Source organism: Uloborus diversus, chromosome 7 (genome assembly GCF_026930045.1).
Source record: "Uloborus diversus isolate 005 chromosome 7, Udiv.v.3.1, whole genome shotgun sequence".
Lineage (NCBI taxonomy): Eukaryota > Metazoa > Arthropoda > Arachnida > Araneae > Uloboridae > Uloborus > Uloborus diversus.
In genome coordinates, this window is record NC_072737.1 from 1,618,451 (window position 1) to 1,640,962 (window position 22,512).

A 22,512-nucleotide genomic window follows, 5' to 3' on the forward strand; every position below is an offset into this window, starting at 1 on the left:
CTAGAATAGATACTGTTAAAAATTTAAAAAAATTGTCAAAGTTAAAAGATGTTAAAATTTAAAAATCCTTGACAGAATAAAAAACAAATTGTCAAAAAAAAAATATGACTAAATTTATAATAAATTTTACAAATATATCAAGGTTGTACGATGATTTCAGCAGAAGTTATTCAAGGATCTTCACATGGACAATAGATTTGAACAATTTAAGATGAATGACATACTTTGGGGCTAAGTAAGGACAATAAACCAGGGTTGGCAAAAACCCAGGTTTTTTTAAAAAAGCCCATGGACCCAGGGTTTTATGGGTTTTTTTAAATAAAACCCAAAAAAACCCAACTAAAGCTGGTTTTTTTGAAAGAAATGTGGGTTTTTTGTCTTTTTTTAAAGAAAATGTGGGGGTACTTGTAGCATATTGTAGCGTAAGTATATGGACGAAGTGCAAAAGTTTTCTCGGGGTAAAAAAAAGCTGGAAAACTAGTTAAAATTCAGCGTTTTCTGAAGAAAAGTATAAAAGACGACGAAACCCAAGAATGGTGAAGTTTCAGATTTTTTAGTTTCCATGATTACAAACAGTTAAGGCAGAGTTACTTCTTGAGTGATAAACTCTATTGTTCATTTTTAATTACTACATTTTTTATTTACTTATTTATTTATTTATTTTTTGCATTTTACTTTATTGTATTTCATTTTGTTATGCAAAACTACTGTAGAATCTCAAGTAGTTTAAATCCCTATTTACTGAATTCCAGCTTAATCAAGACATTTCTTTGAATTTTATGTTGCCTGTTTTTCTATTTCAGTGTACAAACTAAGAAATATTAAACTTTTTCGTGAGATAATGAAAATACTGTACATCCTGTTCTGTTTTCTGCCTGACCGTTTGTAAAACCTGTTAATTTCTAAAAAATATACCTAGTTTATTCAAGACTTGTGACATGTTGGGTTTCCGAAAATAATCCACATGAAAACCTTTTTGCTAGAGTAGTTTCCTCTGTACAATCTACAACTATTGAGAAAATCAGAAGTGGCAGGACTTAGCCAAGATAATTTGAGTTATTTATTGACTAGTTAAAGAAAAAAGTTAAATATATATTTTTTAATCTTTGAGGTATTTTTTTAATGCCGTTAAGAGTTAAATACTATTAAAGTTCAAAATTCATTTTTTATGTCCATTGTCTCTGGTGCAGAACAAATAAAAAAGAAGTTTAAATTGTAAAAGTATTTAAATTAATTATATTTAAAAAAAAAGTTCTCAGAAAATTTTTAAAAACCCAAAAGTGGGCTAAATAATGGGTTTTTTTAAATGGGTTTTTTCAAAAAAACCCATTGGGTCCAATCCGGCCAACCCTGCAATAAACAGTCTTGATTGCTCAAAAAAATAATAAAAAAATTTTGGGGGAAAAAAATAAACAATCATAAGAAATAAAGTACATAAAATAACATAACATAAACAGAAATGAAGTCTAACTTTTACAAAAAAAAAAAAAAAAAATTAACAGAGAACCCTTATCTACATTATAATTAATTGGAAGATAATTTTAATTTTCCTACAATGATTCAGCCAATCAGAAAGCCAAGAACGTACCTGCAATAAGCTCTCAATGCTGAAGGGGAGATCCACCTCGAGCATGTGTCTTCGCACAAGCGTTTCAAAGTCTTCCCTCGCTGTGGGGAAGAAAAAATAAACGAATTCATCAAAACTGAACAGGGAATGAATTAACACACATGATTTCTTGAACAATCGACCTGTGGCCGTTAGTATTTCGTTGCATGACATAAAATTCAAAATTGCACAAAGTTAACTCAACTTTTACATTACAACGGTTTTATTTTTCTTCCTATCGGCTGTTTGAGCCTTTTCGAATATCTACAATGATTTTTAATTCAAAATATTTTCCAAGAAGTCAAAGTACTTGTAGTTATTAATACTTTCAGCTTTTCTACAAATACGTGTCATTACCAAAGGCTTTGCTATGTCCCCTACAGACCCTTTTAACCATAGACTAATAATAAGAGTAGACCGAGCTTTCTCATTCTTGCTGATAAAGAAAATTGGTTCATAGATGTATCATGTGACTGGTGGAAGGGCTTGGCGAAGACTTTGGCAGCATGGTTGCTAGATGGCAGCATTATCTATAGTTTGGCACTCGACATGTATTTTAAGACAATGTGTTTTCATTAAAAAAAACTTCCAGGTGCAGAGATTGAACTGTTTTTCTTTTAGTTACGCATTATTTTGACATTAGTAACAGTTTTTGATCAGTTTTCGGTCACTTTTATTTCATTTGGAGCTGTCAGCGTTGGCGTGAACGAAATGGCGTAAACGAAATGGCGTAAACGTTTTGCGTTAACGCAAAAATGTACTAATCGGTATCTTAAATTGAAACTGTAGGTAAAAATCTTACCGTTTGCTGATTCTTCTTGGTCGCTTGTATCTTTAATTGCTTAGAGAGTTATTGAAATTGACTAAAGAAAATGCACAATGCTATCTAAACGAAAAACTCACTATATTAACAAAATATTTACAACTTACAATATTACAAATCGGACTCCATAAAAGATCATTCCATCCATTGTATTTATTTTATTTCTCGCGGGCGTTGATCATCTGCTACGATCAACGCCCGCTGTTGCTAGGATATCCACCAGTCACATGGTTTGGTTTATGAGCAGCAAAAGGGTTGCCATAGCTCGGTCTACTCTTATTATTAGTCTATGCTTTTAACCCTCTCATAATGTCCCCCCTTTCAAAACGTCCTTTTATTGTTCAGTTTCACTGTTTATTAATGAAAAACACATACGAAACCTCAAAATGACTGCAACAGCTACCGCTTAATGGTGCAACAATTGCCAATATGTTGAACCTAAACAAGCTGATTTGTGCATCACATGACTTCCTTTTACTCCAATTTAATGTCACTTTCCCACTATTAGCTATTTTAATGTGATTCAATTGTTTACTCTCTAAATATCACCAACAGTGGACAAATCGAAACCAAATTTAAAAAAAAAAGAAAGAAAGAAAAAAAAAATCGCCAAATTTGTCGCCAAGTTGGCGACCAAAAGACTGGCGATATATAGCCAAGTGTCCGACAAATAATAACACCACTTGAGTTTACATCGAAATGAACAATGGCTTCCCCCCAAAAAGCGGCAAAAGACCCCCTTAGGAACATCCGAATACAACCAAAAGGGAACGTGCACAATTAGGCCCTACTAGAAGCAGGGGTAGAAGTGGTGAACTTGTAATATATAGGACATTTTCCACGAAAAATATAGGACATGTTTTATGAATGATTTTTATGTGAAAAAATAAACAATACATAGTATATTTTTTCTAATTATTTTTGCACCAACTATTATCAATGATTTCAATGAATCATACTGCATACAGTTTAAAAACCCAAATAAAAATGATACTTAGAATGAGTTTCCTGTTCCCGAAAGAATAATGTAATAAGAAAATAAGTTTACTTATATACAAAAAATATTTTAAAGCAAATTTAAACAATCTGAAATCTATTTACATTTAATACAACTATTTACAATCATTGATTATTTACATTTTGGAACATTAGCAGCTTTTGACTAACATTTTTCTGCATTTCATCTTTTGCCAAGTACATCAAATCCCCATTCCTCAAAAATTTTTGTATTAATCTTTTTTTTTTACATTAATAATGGCTAAATCTTCATCACATTTTGTTGTTAGTGAAGATTCATGAACAAAGTGCTTTATCAAAGGTTTGAAATGCTTGTCATAAAATATGGACCATTGAAGCTTTCTCTTAAAACAATTTTAAATTTTGTCAAAAATACTCTACACTTACAGCAAAATTTAAACAGACGGGTGCCAGCAGACATTTCAAAAAAATAAAAATAAAAAAAAAATACTTATGTATCTCGATTTTAAGCAGTCTTGAAGTATCTTTTGTCATCTTGTGAGATTAAGTGAAAATCAAGTAACCTAAAGGCTTTTCAATAGTCATTTTCTATAAATTTTTATAACAAACGATGGGAATATAGGAAACATAGGACATTTGGCAAAAATATAGGAAATACAGGACACTTTTGATGCTCTTTTTGAAAACATAGGAAATATAGGATATATAGGACTACTTCTACCCCTGTAGAAGTCTACGTACCAAATTTCAACTTTCTAGGACATACCTTTTTTGAGTTATGTGACATACATACACACACATACATACAGACGTCACGAGAAAACTCGTTGTCATTAACTCGGGGATCGTCAAAATGGATATTTCGGGTGTCTGTACGTTCCTAGGCACATATCCACGTGTGATTGGATCGAAAAAAATACACTCAACATTCATTCGGGGGTGAGAAAAATGGAAATTAAGGCTGATTTTTGAGTAAAAATTTTTTCGCGAATACAATACTTCCTGTTTTGTAAATAGAAGTAAAAAAAATGAACTTTGCAACTTTAACTAAGTACTTGCAATATTTCAATAAAAAGAGTTGAACATAATTTAATAGCTCAGGAGTTTGTGGTGAGCAATAGAATAATTACTGATAAGTTTGTTGAAGCTTTGTGATAAGTTAACTTTACAAAGGATGGCAAAGAACGGAAAAACCGGTAACAGAAAAAAAAAGTAAGCACAATACACAATTCCAACTTGTATTAAGGAAATCCAAGCCCTTAAAAAAGACTAAAAGCAGGGTTGGGTTTTGGACTGTCCAAAACTGGTTTAGGACAGGACAGGTGGTTTTTACCGTCCAAAACTGTCCAAAAGTGTCCGAAACTGTCTTAAACTGTCCAAAACTATTCTAGAGCTAAAAGGGTGTAATCTAATCAATTCGTATTTACTGCAATATTCATGATGCAAAAATATATTTATTAATGAGGTTTAATGAGAATTTGATAATATTTTTCTCCAATATTTGTCACTTAAAAAATATTTTATTTAAAAAATTAGCAATAGCTATTTAATTTCCACGTAACTAGATTAAAATCCGCTGCATAAATAAGTTTTATATATATTTATACTTGAATGTTCACATTGAATAAATATTAAATAGTCAAAAAAAAAATAATTTTGACACATTTTGTTCTGTTTTTGACTGGTTTCTACAAAATATAGTTTCTCAAAAAATAGTTTTGGACACTTTCGGACTCGAGGGTTTTGAACAGAATGGTAAAAACCTTGCCAACCCTGCTTTCATTTGCACAAATGCATAAACAAAGGGAAATTAGTTACTATTATCAAATAATAATAATAATAATAATAATAATGCATACAAATTGAAATTTTAATCAAGAATTCAACTTCTATGTGACTAGATTAAAATTAGCTGCATAAAAAAGTTGAATGTTCTCCATTGAATAAATGTTCAATATCAAACATTACTTTGATACATTTTATTCTGTTTTTGATGTTTTCTCACAGAATACAATTTTTCTAAAAATATAGTTTTGGACACTTTCGGACAGTTTTGGACACAAGGGTTTTGGACAGGACGGTAAAAACCAGGGTTTTTACCGTGGCTTTTACCGTAGTGTCCAAAACCTTGCCAACCCTGACTAAAAGTTAGGTTAAAATAAAAAATAATCTGCTGAATGATTAAATTAAGTTATTAAAAGCTTAAATAATCCAATAAATTAAAAACATGCCATTTAAAAAAGCAAAAGGTTTGTACAAAATAATCGATCAACTAAATAAAACGTTAGTTAAAAGTTCCATTAAAAAGTTGAATAATCTGCAAAAAATAGTGGGAGTCGTGGCTCGTTGAACAAGACACAATAAATTTAATACAATTAATATTTTTTGATGAGATAAAAGATGAAAAGTAGAAATGCGGACCAATGTGTCCCGGAATCCCCCAATTTTCCAAGTTAATTAAAAGTTCCTTTAAAATCCAAAATCATAAAAATAAACAAGGAGATGGAATAAATGTCATTTTTCTATATTCGCTAGGGTAGAAAAGAAATACCTTGCTAAGCAGCGTGATCTTTTTTTTCCCCTACACTGTGAACAAATAAAATTTTTGATTTGAGGTAAAATTTTACCTTTTTAATTTTTTTTAACAGACTTGCATTTAATTTACTCGGGACTTTAAAATTCGCTATTAACCAAACTTAAGAATCATTATTTTGAGGGGACATTTTACAGTACATATACATTTTTTCTGTTACTCAAGTCTAACTGTTGAACACCCGTCAAATGACATAACTTTTATTTTTGAGGCAGACTGCGCAAAGCTGAACTATGTAGCTAGTCTCAAATAAAACATAAAATAATTTTAGCTGTTATAATAGACATTTTGAATTTTTTAACAGAAAAATAAATAATTAAATATACAATTGGTTAATTGGCACATTGATTTTTTGCAATTTCAAAAGAAAAAAATAAAGTAAAATTCCTGCCACTTTCAGGAATGAGAGTGGTCAGCGAGCAAAAAGGAGGAAATCCAAAAAAAAAAAAATCGTAAAAGGGACGATAGCCAAAAACTAATTTGTGAAAGGGATGATATTCAAAACCGCATCAAAATAAAACCTAGAAGCCATGGTATTCAAAAATTTAACAAAAAATGGCTAATTCACCAGTTTACGCATTTAATTAAGTATAAGTAATAATTTTGTTCAATTTTCTGCACTGTACCATTTCTTGCAAGTGTGTACCATTCCTAAATAAATCTAAATTTTGAAAAAGAGGCAACAATTTCTAATCCCATAGTCCTTGAACAAAGGGTTGGGGGGAGCCAGAGGTCAATATTGACTGCATCATACAATAGTGTCAAATATTCATACATTTTAAAGAAGAATGCATTTTTTTTCATTAAAAACATTTGAGCTTATAATGTTGATCGAGTGAGAACATAAATTTTAAAATTAGGTCTGTTTGTCAAGTAAAACTTTACAACAGAGAGAAAAATCTAAAATTTCTTTTTGTGGTAGAACATAGTAAGAATCGAAAATAAATAAATAAATATAGATGTATATAAACGATTGGTTATTTTTTTTCCTTGCATTGGAACCCAAAATTTGTTTTTAAAAACTTCCTAATATGATTTTGGAATCAAAAGAACAACTTGCAGCCGCCTCGTTTAATCATGAAATCCCAAAACTTTTAACAGGCTGTAAAGCCTAAACGGTTTGAGATTCACCATAAATATTTTTTACACTTTCTTAAATACACAAAAAAAAGTAACTATGCCAAGTTTCAATAAAATTCGAGATGGTGGGTGCTAAAGCCAGATTTTTTGATTAACTTTTGCATTTTTTCTAAAATAAAGTAATAAAAATATTATTGAAATGATGAATAAAATAAGGTAGTATATAGTAAAAAACCATCAACATTAAAAGTAATTGAAATACTTGCAGGATGCAAAAAGATTGAAATCTCAAACGAGGCATACAACTTTCGGCACAGCCACGTTTGAGGTGGTTGGCATGATTCCAAAACATACGTTTTTGGCAGATATCGCGGAGGATGAAGCCTCGAGGGGAAAAAATAGAAAGATTAAGAAATCGGGGACCAAAAATTAAAAGAAATCTTATTTTTTCCGATTTTTGAGAGAAAAAAAAAGGCTTGAAAGAGCAAAAAAAAAAAAAAAAAAAAAGAGGAGGAAAGATATAAAAAGACAATAGAAAAAGTGGGAAAATTTCTCATTCCTGCACTTTCCAGGTTTTAACAAAATTTTCAACCTCTGATTTTCGTGTTTTTTTTTTTAAATCAATTTCTGAATTCTCTGTATTTTCAGGTTTCCCCATAGCATGGCAACCCAGCATAACTTTATCACATGTTCATATCCGTTAGATTAAATACATTTCTCAATCAACTCCATCACCTTTGGGATCATCCTGGGAGGGGACGGAAATGTCCCCGCAGATGCTCTTGATCTCCTCCAGGCTCTTGTCCAGGAGGGGGTCCTTCGCAGTCAGGTCCCTCATCCTGCGCAGGCGCGCAGAGCTCTGCTTGGACAGCATCTCCAGGGCCTCCACGTGCTGTAGTCCCTGGTAGTCCTCCAGCAGCTGGCCGTAGATGGGCCCCGGGGGCAGTTGCTCCCCCGATATCTCCGAGGGCCCCGAAGCCTTCTCCTTGGCCTCCCTTAGGATCTGAGGACAGACAAGCAATCCTATATTTTTCAGTAAGTTAGGGGCCATTCATTAATTACGTACGGGTTCCGAGGGGGAGGGGGGTGGGAAAATCTCTCTACATGTCCTTACTTTGGGAAGGGGGGTGGGGTGTCAAACCCATTCTTACGTATTACTTTCCAAGTTGATATTTTATATCAGAAATCGAGCGGTCAAGTGGTTTGGAAGAGATCATGCGTCATTTGTGTCTTGAAGGTAAAAAAAACTAAAAGGATGAGCTGTTTATTATTTGTTTCACAAGGAATGAATAGTACAAAATGTAAAAAAAGAATCGCACTACGTATGGCGTGTTTTATTTTTAACTAGTACAGTTGACTCTCTGTTTAACGACTTTCAAGGGACCACAAAAAATCGTCCTTAAGTAGAAAGCGTCCTTAAATAGAATGCTTTTAACACTATAGTGGGCCACCTGGGACCGTGAAATGCCGTCGTTAAATAGAGAAAGTCGTTAAATAGAGCGTCGTTAAACAGAGAGCCAACTGTATTGCATCATATATACAAAGAAATGTCGAAAAAACATTCAGTCTAGATTCGAGGAAATATTTCTTTACGCAAAAAGGTTTAATTTAATAATAGTTAATTTAACAACGATTCCAGTGATGTAAGATACGTTATTTTATTATTTTGAAAAACGGAATGGAATCTTACGTAACAATGGAGGGGGGGGGGGGGAAATCTTATGTACCCATTGGGGGGTGGTCAAAAATTGACAAAATCATCCTTACGTAATTAATGAATGGCCCCTTAGCACTGACCCTGTCTGGTTAGTGCTAATTCTATATTAGCTACCAGTTTGTTTGGCACTCTTGGCTTCCTTGAATGGAATACCACAACAGGGCATTCAACCACAGGTGCTGTTTGTATTGTTACGGATTCGGTGCGACTTCCACTTTCTTGAAATGAAGACACAGTTCTTGATAAAAACACAGGAGCTTTATTTACACTATGTACAGGAGAAATCGTCAACAACTGCTAAATGAATCATCAGCAATTAAGCAAATATCACTCAACACCGTGAACTCAACGTTTACACACGTATTTACTTCCAAATACGAAAACAACACAGCCAAATGCCTCGCTATAAACAGAGCAAATACGCTCTCAGTTCGAAATCTCAATCGAAACTAACTCTTTATCCAGCGTAACCGTTTACATACACACCGAAAAGAGAGCTCTCAAAGATTCCAGAAAATGCTACAACGTTCTACAACTACACTTTCATTGATAAAATCAGTGAATGAAATAAGAAAAAAAGAATAGGGGGTTGTATACTTTAGCCATATGTTAAGGGGTTGTATATTCATTACGGGAAACTATTTACAGGTTACGTTATTACAATAATTACTATTTACAGCATTTGTAACAGTATTTATGCTGGTGGAGCAACATCATGGTGCAGTTTAAAGGCAGTCTACTGTAGCAATTGGTATTCCATTGGAAATACCATATTATTCTAAGGATTCCAATGGAATACCAGAGGATTAGTTTGGCTGAGGAGACTGATCAAGGAAATAACGAATCAGAACTTCAAGTAAATAACGAGGTAGCAGTCAAACTATCACAGAACCAAGGAGAATACCATAAGAGAACAAAGCACATTCGGATTAGACGTTTCTTTGCGAGAGAAATGGTGTAACGAGTGAAGAAATTACTGAGAAGCGAGTTCCTATTGAGTTACAGTTAGCGAGGACATCTCATTCCCAGTTCATTTTTTGATTTGAACAATTTTTCGTTCAATTTTGAACAGTTCAAAAAAACTGAACATTAGCGCCTACGGGGAAATTCAAATCAAAAATAAATCTTGAACTTAGAGGTGAAATGGCTCCAAATAAACTTTGTAGGGAAAAGCTTTTGATGAAAAACATGTATCAAAAATATCTTTTTGGTTTGAACAAGTTTTCGTTCAATTTTGAACAGTTCAAATCTCTTAACATTAGCCCCCTACGGGGAAACTGAAAGTCAATATAGATTCCGAACTTAAAGGCGGATTTACTTCAAACAAACTTTGTTGGAAATAGCTCTTGACGACCGACTCCGACAATTTTGGCGCTCCTGACTCCGACTCCTGTGCCCGAAAATTACTCGGACTTCCCGACTTTGAATCTTACTTCATAGCTTTGGCAAAAATTTATGCACGGAGGAAAAATGGCTGACTCCGACTTTTAAAATATAAAATTTGTTTCTCTGTTTAAAACAAAATTTACTCATAAAATAAATTTCTAAGCAGGTTTATATGAGCAATCGCTTAAATGGAAACCTTTTTGTAGTATTTTAACTCATTTTTAGCCGTTTCTCGCCAAAGTGTATTTATGCAATAGTATCGCAATCTTTAAACATCTGTTTTGGGGAACCGTTTTTCTCATAATTTCCTATATTGTACACAGTACATAGCCCATTAAGCTAAAACTACGATGGTATTTTCGTACTTCTTAGGTTTTATTCCCCCCCCCCCAAAAAATGAAACCTGTAAAGAATAATACTAGATGACATTTACACCTTTCGAAATAAAATTTCACTTGTTCTACTGCTACAAAAATTAGGATGCCTCTGAAAGTTCACAAAAACAATGCTGATTAAAAAAAAAAAAAAACTTTCACTAAAATAGAATGATGCAATACTTTCACAAAAATAGGTAGCGAGAAAAATATACTGGATTGATCCCTGATAAAGTGTAAAACAATAGTGCAATTTCTTCATAGTCACCTGGGAGAGGGTGAGGTGCTCCAAAATGGCCGCCCTCTTCTTCCTGAGCCCAGGGTCTCCCTCGGTCAGGATGTCCATCGTCTTCTTGCCGATCAGCTCCAGGGTGTCCAGGCCCCCAAACAGCAGCTTAGAACCCTGTCCATCAGACAATAATATTTTTAAAAACACATTCAAGTACAATTGAACTTGATTAATATAAAATGCCAAAAACTTTCGCAAATTTGTTTGACTTATTCCTCATAACCATGGATACGTAAAAAGGGGACAGAAAAAAAAACTAAAGAAATGCATATCTATATATCTTTACTAATAATAAACCTGAAAGTCTCTCTGTCAGCATCTAGGTCATTCCGCCAATTTTTTATAAAATTTGGCACAAAGTTAGTTTGTAGCATGGGGGTGTGCAACTCGAAGCGATGTTTCGAAAATTCGATTTTGTTCTTTTTCTATTCCAACTTTAAGATAATTTTCTCAAGCAAAATTATCATAAGATGGACGAGTAAATCACTTATCATAACGCAGAACCATAACATGGGCAAACCAATTGGCGAAAAATTCACCATACAATATTTGTAAATATACCAGGCGAATCAAAAGACCTTTTCATTTTCTACTACAGGCAAAGCTTTGCAGGTGCCACTAGTTTAAAATAAAAAAAGAAAAAGACACTCTGGCAGAAGTGAAAATTTGAACAACGCGTGTATTTTTTGAATCGTCAGGAAATATTTTATCGTGCAAGAAATATTTTTAAATGAAGTGTTTGTTTATTTTTTAAAACTACTACTACAAAACTTATACAGTAAAACCTCGTTAAGTTGTCACTCAAGGGATAAACAAATTTTGACCACTTGTTCTGAGTGACTACTTACGTGGAGGGGGAATTAGGAAGAAAAAAAAAAAGCCTTACAAATACTAATGAATAGCAATAGAATTCTGTGAGAAAAACAATTCGCAACTTCAATAAACTATAGGGGGCGCTGTAGCCACTGTCTAATGGCGAATGAAAAAGGTAAAACAAACAAATGCCGTAACTTATAACTTGCTTTGAGGCTTAGTGAATGACATTAATTTTTCATTGTGTTTGTGGGAAGCTTTCTTTTCTATTCTTCTAAAATTAAATTACACCATAAAATTTCTGAAGTGTGTCATTTACCCCAAAGAAAACACATGGAATGTTTTACCTTTTTCTTTAGTATTGTTAATCACCACAAGGTAGCGTATTCAAGCGCTGGAGTTGCGAATAACTTATGTAATCAATGTCTATAAATTAATGGAAATTTTAAAAAGGGGAAAAAATACTAATGATAGTTATTTTGTTTTATTTTCTCTTACTTAAACATTACTTAATAATAACAACTTATTTTTATGTAGGTACGGTAGGTGCATTATTACAATCCTTCAATGTTGACTGATGAAATTGTTGCTTACGGAAGAGAACTATCTCTTCTAACATACATCAAGCTTCACATTCTGCGTTTTTAGTTCCTTGAACGGATGTTAAATACTTTTTTAAAATTTAAACCTGATTTTTTTAAATTCAAATCGGATTTTTTTGATTTTTATTAAATTTTTAATTATTTATTTATTTACATTTATAAACATAATATATTTCGTACAGTAGATGAATCTGTTCAGCTTACTTTTCAAACTAAGATAAGTTCCCTAACTATTCAATACATTTTTAAGATTTATAAATACAGTAAAACCTCGTTAAGTCGTCACTCAAGGGACCAAAAATTTTTGACCACCTATGCGGAGTGACTACTTATGTGAAGTGGGAAATTAAGGAAGAAAAAAAACGCCTTACAAATATTCATGAATAGCAGTAGAATTCTGTGAGAAAAACAATAGCTTATGTAATAAATGTCTATAAATTAGTGGAAATTTTAAAAAGGGGGAAAAATACTAATGATAGTTACTTTGTTTTATTTTCTCTTACTTAAACATTACTTAATAATAACAACTTATTTTTATGTAGTTAGGTGCATTACTACAATCCTTCAATGTTGGCTGACGAAGTTGTAGCTTACGGAAAAGAATGATCTCTTCTAACATACATCAAGCTTCACATTCTGTGTTTTTAGTTCCTTGAACGGATGTTAAATACTGACCAACTTTCTCCAGGTACAGTAAAACCTGTAAAGTTGACCACCTTTGCAAGTTGACCACCTGTCTAAGTTGACCGCTTTTGTCAGGAACGGAATTAGTCCAATCTTATATAATGAAGGAAAACCTCTGTAACTTGACCACCTGTCTATCTTGACCACCTGTCTATCTTGACCACTAATGAACACCAAATTTGGTTTGGAGTATTGTAAAAAACCCTTTGTAAGTTGACCACTATGCAAAAGCATTAGATTGTACTAAACGTTTCATCATTTATGCTTCAAATAAGTAACCAGACCCATTTTAGAAAAACATATGAAAATTTATGCTTCCATTGAAAAACATTGGGCTAATGTTAAGTCCCAGAAAATGAGCCAAACTTCAATAAGGAGTTATTTTGTTGAAAAGTAGATTACCATGGTTACAAATGTATAAGGAAAAATCAAATGAAGAATTTGAGTCATTTTTGACTTGTTATGAATTTTTAGGAATTGTTAATATCAAGTAAGTACTTTTTCATAAGCAATGAGGCACTTTTTTTTTTTTTTTTTGATCAATTCACAAAAGTTTTAATTTTGTATGATACTTAATGCATCATTTTGGTAAATAATCTCAAAAAATATTTAAACAACATTTTTTTTCTTATTGTTTTAAAGTAATGTTAAACAATGAAAGTGGCTTTAAAGTATTCCAATTAGTTAAAAAAATGCATGGGACAAGAAATGACAAAAAAAAAAAAAAAAAAAAAAAAAAAGCTTTCATTACTACCCTCTATAAGTTGACCACCTGTCTAAGTTGACCACTAAAGTACTGCACCGCAAGTGGTCAACTTACACAGGTTTCACTGTATTAGATTTTGTCTGTCTCGCTGGAAAGAGTTTGATTCATACTCTCGGCAGAGTCACAGCCAGAAGTATGCTTTGAACGACCGGAACCGAGGATCGAGATTTCAAGGAAAAATGACTACCAAACAGCCTTTCAACTGAGTCCGACACTATTCTCTAAGATACGATAAAGAAAAGGAATTTTAGAAAACAATTTTTGAGTGACTAGTTAACTGGGTAAAATTAAATTTGGTGACCAGTAAAGGAGGACCATTTTACCTTACTGTGAATGAGACCTTGTGGGGACTAAAGAAAAACGACCACTTAAGCGGAGTGACCACTTAACCGGTCGACTACTTATTGAGGTTTCACTGTATTACAGTTTTCTTGTAATGTGCTATAATTGCACATGAAAAATAATGCAAATTTTACATACAAAACCTGCAATCGGCTGCTTAAAACGTAAACTTACACATACAAATACGAAATTTAACTAATTGGTATTCTATGAAATGAATATCAATGAAACTTATGAATTTTCATCCACAATTTCAACCAACTCTCTCTCATCATCGTTATATTCTAAAACTGATACAATAGGTTTATGGTAACTAAAATAGGAAACAAACAATTTCGATTCAAATCTATTGAAATATCTTGTAAAACCAGCACCAATTGTGGTTTTATATCTTGTTTTACTAAGACTGCGATCATTGGACATCGTTAAATCTGATTCCCTATTTAAGAGCCAGTTTTTATAAGAACCAGGCAGAAATGGGGTGTTTGGATATACAGTCGACGCTCGATATAACGACCATCTCTGTCCCAGAGAAAAAGGTCTTTATAAGAGGTATAAATTTAAAAAATGTACATCGTCATCATGCATGCCCAAGTAAATGCCCAAATATTTTTTATCATAGGAATTTTTAGAAAAGTTGTGTGCAAAATATTATGACAGAATATTAAACAAGTTTTAAAGTAGAAAATATAAGGGAGGAAAATGTTACACACTTACAAATCTGCTACTACTACTGCTACCACTACATTTTCTGAAGATAAACCAGAAACAGATGTCTGCTTTTTTAGCAGACGTGATTTTTGAAAAACATTATTTTCTGTTTCAGATATAGGTGATAAATTGTGTTTCTCTTGCTTTACAATGAAACATTTAAAAGTCCCCCGAGAACCCCAAATCTTTAAAACCACTGGATTCAAACACCAAACTACCAACACATCTGTCAACTCCCTTTTCTTAGCAATCTGGAAATTTCTGGATTTTTCCTCCCATTATTTTTTCTGTGCTAGCTGTGGTGAATGGTAATCCCCCCCTCCACCCCTCTCAAAGTTGGATTTGACATGGAAAACTTCAGGCAGATGTCCGTTAGCAATAATGTCATTCCAAGCTACAAATTTGTTTTATTGGAAAGAACACAAGAAGTAGCGTCCGCTGTATTGCATTAGACGATACAGAACGGTCGTTATAACGAAAGCAAATTAACATAGAGTTTATAAGAACAAAGTTGGGACTTTAACCACTGGTCGTTATAATGAGCGTCGACTGTACACCATTTTTGATTTTGCTCAATTTTTTATGGTGGATTCTTTAAAAGAATTTAGAAAACACGTATTTTTTCTTTTCCTCTAAAAAAAATGTTTAGGGACCTGTAAAAATTTGTAAAGTGGAGCTCAACGTGGAGGTTTTTCCAAATCAGAAATTTCAAAAATTCGATCATTTCTGTGTGTCGAGCATCAGCCAAAGTAGTCTTTGTGGTTACAACATGATATTTAGTGCCTCGAACGAAATGTATCGAAAATTTTGTGGCTGACCTTCAGTGGACCCTGGCAGGGATGGCTAAACTGTGCCGAAGAAAGAGAAAATGTGTCATGTTTGAGCCTCCTGGTTCCATGCGCTGAGCAGTGTTGCCAGATGGTCAAATCCAGATTTCCCCAATTCCCTTCCAAATTTTCCCTAAATAGCGATGTTTTCTATCAAAATTCCTCAAATTCGAAAATTATTTTTCCACTAATATTTTCATAAAATGAATCGACTTCCTCTGATATTTTTGTCTCTTGAAAAAAACTTTTTCCCCCAAATAGCTAAATTTTCTTATAAAATTCCCCAACTTTTTTTTCTTGCCATTTTCGCTTTTTTTTTTGTCTTCTTTATTTTTATCTTTTTTTTAAATCTCTACTAATAATAAAGCTGAAAGACTCTCTGTCAGGATCTCTGTGACGCGCATAACGTCTAGACCGTTTGACTGATTTTCATGAAATTTGGCAAAGAATTAGTTTGTAGCATGGGGGTGTGCACCTTTAAGCGATGTTTCGAAAACTCGATTTTGTTCTTTTTCTATTCCAATTTTAAGAACATTTTCCCGAGCAAAATTATCATAAGATGGTCGAGTAAATGACCAAGTTATCACAACGTGGAACCGTAACGTGGGCAAGCCAATTGGCGAGAAATTCATCATGCGTTTTTTGTAAATATACAGGGAACCAAAATACCTTTTATTTTTCTACTACGGGCAAAGCTGTGCGGGTGCCACTAGTCATAAATACAAGCGCCTGACCGAGAGATAAAAAATAACCAAATATTTTTTTTCTACTCTTATTTACTACTCTGCTTCTGTATGTACCTTCAAACTATGATATTTGTATATATTTATTTGTATATATTTTGTATTATAACATTCTTCATCACACTTATTTGTGCCTGTTTCATGTATCAACTAGTTACTAGAACTATTAATGCGAATTCCGTAGCATAATATTCCACATAATCCAAAATGCAAATTCCAAAGTTGAGCAAAGCCAAAAAAACGCTGTTTGATACAAACAATGTAACTACCAGATGTCAAGATGCGAATTTAAACACTATTTTTCCCCCGAGGTTTTTTTCCCCCAGGTTTCCCCCCAAGAAAAAAAAATTCCCCAAAGAATTCCCCTCAAAACCCATTTCCCCAAAATTTCCCCAGAGAGCACCAGATTTCCCCAAAATGGGGAAATTTCTCCCAATCTGGCAAAACTGGCGCTGAGGTTCAACCACAGTTTTTGTACGTAATTTGTGTAAGAATATATATAAATTATTCAATACCCTCATTAGTTGCATGGCTCTCCCTCTGCGCTGACAGAAATTGGCGGCTTTTGTATCGAAAAGTGCTAAAAAGTGCAGTTTTCATGATCCTTTATCTCAGTGCACTGAGGGTCAGTGTAGAACTTACTGCCTGCAATTCAAACTAGAGTATGTGTATTTTCACAAACAAGTGACAGAACCAGGGCCGTGTCCAAGGGGAGGGTTTTTAGGGGTTAAACCCCTCCCATTAGGGTAAAAATAATAAGCCAAATTAAGAAAATGTACATTTGACTAGTTTTAAAGTAAAAGTTTGTGTGCAGCGTTTCTTTAAAAAAAGGAAAAGTAAAAAAAAAAATCTGCAATATACGACTGCTAGAGTTTTACCAACTGGAACAATATTTCGGAAAAACCGTGGTGAAAGAAGCGCTCAATGATTTGTCAGTATAAAGCCAAAATTGCTTGCCGAAGTTAATATTACTTAAGGAGGTTATAAAGGATTTAGCTTATGTTGCAGCTATGAAGATGCATTAGTGATTGTGTTTGGTAACGTAATTTGCATCTGCAATAAGTTATTTCTTGTTTCATTCGACGTTTATTAAGCATTATTTCAGAATATAAAACTTATATACATTATGATGCCATGCTGAATTATAAAAGAATCTGTGGACATTTTGTAATACTAATTGCAATATACCACAGAGTAACCAGTTATCATCAAAAAGAAGCATGGTTTTTTTCGAAACAAAAAATGTTTGATTAAAAAGAAGCAGTAAAATGAAGGTATATTGCGGTCACTTGTGCAGCCAGAATTATCCTTGGGGGGGGGGGGAGTAGGGAGGGGGCACAGCAGTCCTTACAGGAATAGAAATGCCATACTGCGATTACGTAACTTTACGTGAAACTAAAGTTTGTGAGGGATTGAGGAATTGAACTCCCCCCCCCCCCTCGAGTAAAAATTTGGTAGCTTTAAAACCCCTCCCTTTATGAAAATCTGGACACGGGCCTGGACAGAACTATGGGCAAATTCTTTTCAAGAACACAATGCGTATTTCAAAACAGTAAAATGGACTATTTAGTTTTCAATTCAGTCAACATATTCAGGTTTAAACTTTTCCCCAGGGACTTCCAGATACCATTTAAAAAACTTGTATGATCAAAAACTTACCAGAAAAGAGTTATAGACCTGCAAGTAGACTGATTATGCTTACTTGCATAATTTATAATATTATAACTGAAAGCAAAGTGAAAAAAAAAAAAAGAAAACGGTTGTTATTGCGATAAAAATGTGCAACACTCTTTTGAAGGTGTTTTAGGCATACAGTCAAACCTTGATATCTCGAAACCCTTGATGTCTCGAAGCAAAAATTTTCCCCAGCATTTTCCATAAAAACCCCAATGTATTTTCCATAGTTATCTCGAAGTTTATTTTTCGAAAACCTTGTCGAAATGTTTGCACAGAAGCAAGTTTCAATTGTCGTTTTGCTTTGGCAATTTTTGTAGTAAAACCAGTTCCAGAGACAATTGCTTTTAACTTTTTTCATCCCTTTTCTTGGAAATTTTGTGAATAGGGGATTGGGGAAAGATAATAGGGGAGTGTTGGCATGAAGGGGGTGCAGTGTTTTCCCCAGAATTTAGAATCTTTGTGCATTTGTTGTCCACTTTGAGGAGAGGGGTTCGATTTTTCGTCCATCAGTTTTCGAGCGGAAAACGGAAAATGCGTTCCACATTTTCATCATTCAGCTTTTTTAACACCTACAAAATGGCTGCTGAGAACTTTTTGAATGCGACGTTACTGGTTGAAGATAAAATTAGAATTTTTAAACTTTTAGGTGAAAAAAACCAAGTTGAAATTTTTGTACATTTCAGAATCTCATCCTGTGCACTTTCGACAATTAGAAAATTTCAAATCTAGTGAAATACTGAAGACTACTTTACTGATTGTAATTCGAAGTGGTCCCATAGTACATATATAAATGCATATAGCGTACGTGTGTGTAAATGTGAGAGTTACTAGTGTAATTTTTTAAAAACCTTGATAACTCGAAAACTCGATATCTCGAAAAAATTTCCCGTCCCGAGAGATTCGAGATATCAAGGGTGTACTGTATTTTAAATATTTTAATTAAGATAGCTTTTTTTCGTTTGTACTTTACATTATAGTTCATTGACATTCGTTCAGGCCGTACATTATAGTAACAAAAATTATTTTCTCTACACTAAGCTATCATGATAGCAAACAATTACCAAGTGATATTTTATTACTTATGATTAAAGCAATATTATGACATTATAAAACAAAGGTACAATTACCTAACTGACTAGTGGGACAGTAAAAAAAAATTCAAGGCAAAGCATATAACTTGCTTACAACTAACTGGATGCGTCGTTAACTCGTAAGAAATTTCCTCATCTTGAAGTGCATTTTATGAGCCTGCAGAACCATTGCCCATAGTTCTGTCACTTGTTTGTGAAAATACACATATTCTAATTTGAAATGCAGGTCTCCAGTTCTACAATGACCCTCAGTGCATGAGATAGAGGCTGATGAAAACCGCACTTTTTAGCATTTTTCGATACCAAAAACCGCCATTTTTTGGCAACGCAGAGGGTGGGGACATGCAACTAATGAAGGCATTGAATAATTTATATTATTACACCTAATATTAATTACCATGCCTAAACGAATGTCAACGAACTATAATGTAAAGTGCAAATGAAAAAAAGCTATCTTAATTAAAATAATTAAAAATATACCTAAAACATCTTCAAAAAAGTGTTACAAGTTACTTACGTTTTTACCGCAACAATAAGTTTTTTTTTCACTTTACTTCCAGTCATCAAAGTATGAAGTAGGCGAGTAAGCATAATCAGTCTATTTGCAAGTCTATAACTCTTCTATGCTAAGTTTTTGATCATACTAGTTTTTTAAATAGTATCTAGAAGTCCCTGGAGGAAAGTTTAAACCCGGATAGGTTGATTGAATTGAAAAAGAAATAGTTCATTTTACTGTTTTGAATTTACATTCATTTTATTGTGTTTTTGAAAATAATTTGCCCATAGTTCTGCCACTTGATTGTGAAAATACACATACTCCAGTTTGAAATGTAGGTATCAAGTTTTATGCTGACCCTCAGTGCACTGAGATACAGGCTTCTAAAATGTACACTTTTTATCATATTTTGATGACAAAACTGCTATTTTTTCGCAGCAGTGAGCATTAACCATGCATTTAATGAGCCAATTTAATAATTTATATATATCACTAGACAAATTGCTCGCAAAAACCATGGTTGAACCTCAGTGCATGGAACCAGGATGCCTCAAACATGACACATTTTCATTCTTCGGCACAGTAAGTTTAGCCACTCCTGCCAGGGTCCACTGAAGGTCAGCCATAAAATTTACGATATATACCATTTGAGGCACTAAATATCATGTTGTGATCACAAAGATTACTTTAGCTGATGCTCGATGCGCAGAGATAACTGAATATTAAATGAGCTGATGTGTGCATCACATGACTTCCTTTTACTCCGACTTAATGTCGTTTCCTCATTATTGGCAATTTTAACGTGATTCAATAGTTGACTCTCTAAATATCACCAACAGTGGCCAAATTGAAACCAGATTTAATATTTAAAAAAAAACATCGCAAAATTTTTCGCCAAGTTGGCGACAAAACTTGGCGACAAAACGTGGCAACCAAAATACTGGCGAGATATCGCCAAGCGTCCAACAAATTATAACACCACTTGAGTTTACATCGAAATTAACACCGATTTCCCCAAAAAGGGCAAAAGACCTCCTTAGGAACATCCGAATGCAGCCAAAAGGGGAGGTGCACAACTAGACCCCCATTAGGAGTGTACGTACCAAATGACAACTTTCTAGGACATACCATTTTTGAGTTATGCGAGATACATACACACAAACGCACATACATACGTATGTCAAGAGAAAATTCGTTGTAATTCGGGGGTCGTCAAAATGGATATTTCGGGTGTCTGTGCGTTCCTAGGCATATATCCACGTGTGGTCGGGTTGAAAACAAAAAATTCATCAGTCATTCGGGGGTGAGCAAAATGGAAATGAAGGCCGATTTTTGAGTGAAATTTTTTTCACGAATACAATACTTCCTTTTTTTGTAAAAGGAAGTAAAAATGTTGATTATAGAAAAGAACTAAGTCGGGACCAACTTTCGGAATTTTTGTGGGTCACAAAAATTTTTTTTGGAAGAAAAGAAAAAATATGTGTCTTCTAAAATCATTCAAAGAAACCACTGCAAAATTTTTAGCGAAATCAAAAATGGCATGTATCTGACCTGCCTGACTCTTATAAAAACTGGCTCTTAATGTTCAAATTTGAGGCCAGAATTCGCAATCTCCAAGTCCGAAACATTAAATCAAATTCTCTATTTAATAGAGAATTTCAGGCTCAAATGAATCTGCAGTCCAGCACCTTAGCCATTCGGGTGCTCGCTTAATGATGCCCAATGCACCTAAAAAGTTTTCACTTAAAAACCTGCATTTCTGGTGTCGGGTAACAGCGTCACGAGTTTAATTGTTTTTCCCATCTCAAAAAATGCCTAATGCACCTAAAAAAGTTTTCACCCATCAATAATGTCTATTGTTTTCTTATTATTAGTTCGCACATTGTAAGGTCATCATGAATGTTGAGAAAAATTTTCTGAAAAACCAAAATATATACTGGCTTTATTTTTCATATATACAGTCGGACCTCCATATATCGAAGTAGCAAATTTCTGGAAAAAAATTCGATACATAGAAACGATTTTATTTTATCTTAAAAATCTCCTAAAACATTAAAATTAAAGCTAATTCTCGTACATGAAACCCAATTTCTAATTTATACGAGCATCGGATCAATTGAAAGTTGAAAAATAAAAAATTAACAGAAATTACATTTTTGCGCTGTCATGCATCTTCATTCATCGGCAATTAACTTGATCCGCAACATGAGGGGTTTTTCGTTTTGACAAATGGGGAGAAAAGTAAAAAATTAATCTACTTAACTTGAATGCTTTTTACTGAAGCTAAAAAGACTAGGAATGATAATCAACAGACAAAAGGGATGACTTGAAACTGATTTTACAGTGTTACTGGTTACAACTAAGATTTGAAATAAACTTGAGGGAATGTAAGAACTCCAGAATGGAACAACAACCTATCTACACAGCCTTCAAATCCAGATTCCTTATGAGTTTCGTAGCAACCTATAATGAACGTAATTTTCTCCTCTAACCTTCATTTTTCATGAGACAAACAGTCTAAAGTGGAAAAAAAAATCTACGAATGTCTCGAAAATTTTTTCGATGTATAGAGTTTTTTCGATATATAGAAACAATTTTCCTATGTAATGAACATAGAAATTTGCAGGGATTTCGATATATAGAAAATTTCGATATGTGGAAGTTCGATATATGGAGGTTCGACTGTGTTTAGTTTTTAGGGCTATTAGATTCCACTGATTGCATGTCTTGGCGTAAAACACCTGGTGCTGCCTGTATGTTGACATTTTCTGGTCACATTCTATAAAATGTTATGAAAGTGGCAATACAGATCCAATGAAAGAAGTAGTTTTATTGAAAAATTAATTAGTAGTTTGAATAGAATATTTTTTCAGTAAATTCCTAAACAATTTTTTTTTTCAAACATACTTTTTTT

The 22,512-nt window shown here is 33.4% G+C and overlaps 1 protein-coding gene across 1 annotated transcript; it reads right to left on the reverse strand.

Annotated features, from left to right (window-relative positions):
• On the reverse strand, positions 1 to 10,955 carry LOC129226159 (protein FAM114A2-like). The gene is made up of 4 exons (XM_054860760.1): positions 10,826 to 10,955; positions 7,816 to 8,083; positions 1,589 to 1,668; positions 1 to 12 (listed from the first exon to the last, which is right to left on the reverse strand). Exons 1-4 carry the CDS (start codon positions 10,901 to 10,903, stop codon positions 1 to 3), a joined length of 438 nt encoding a protein of 145 aa, XP_054716735.1. The 5' UTR covers positions 10,904 to 10,955.
• Between the last annotated feature and the right edge of the window lie 11,557 nt (positions 10,956 to 22,512).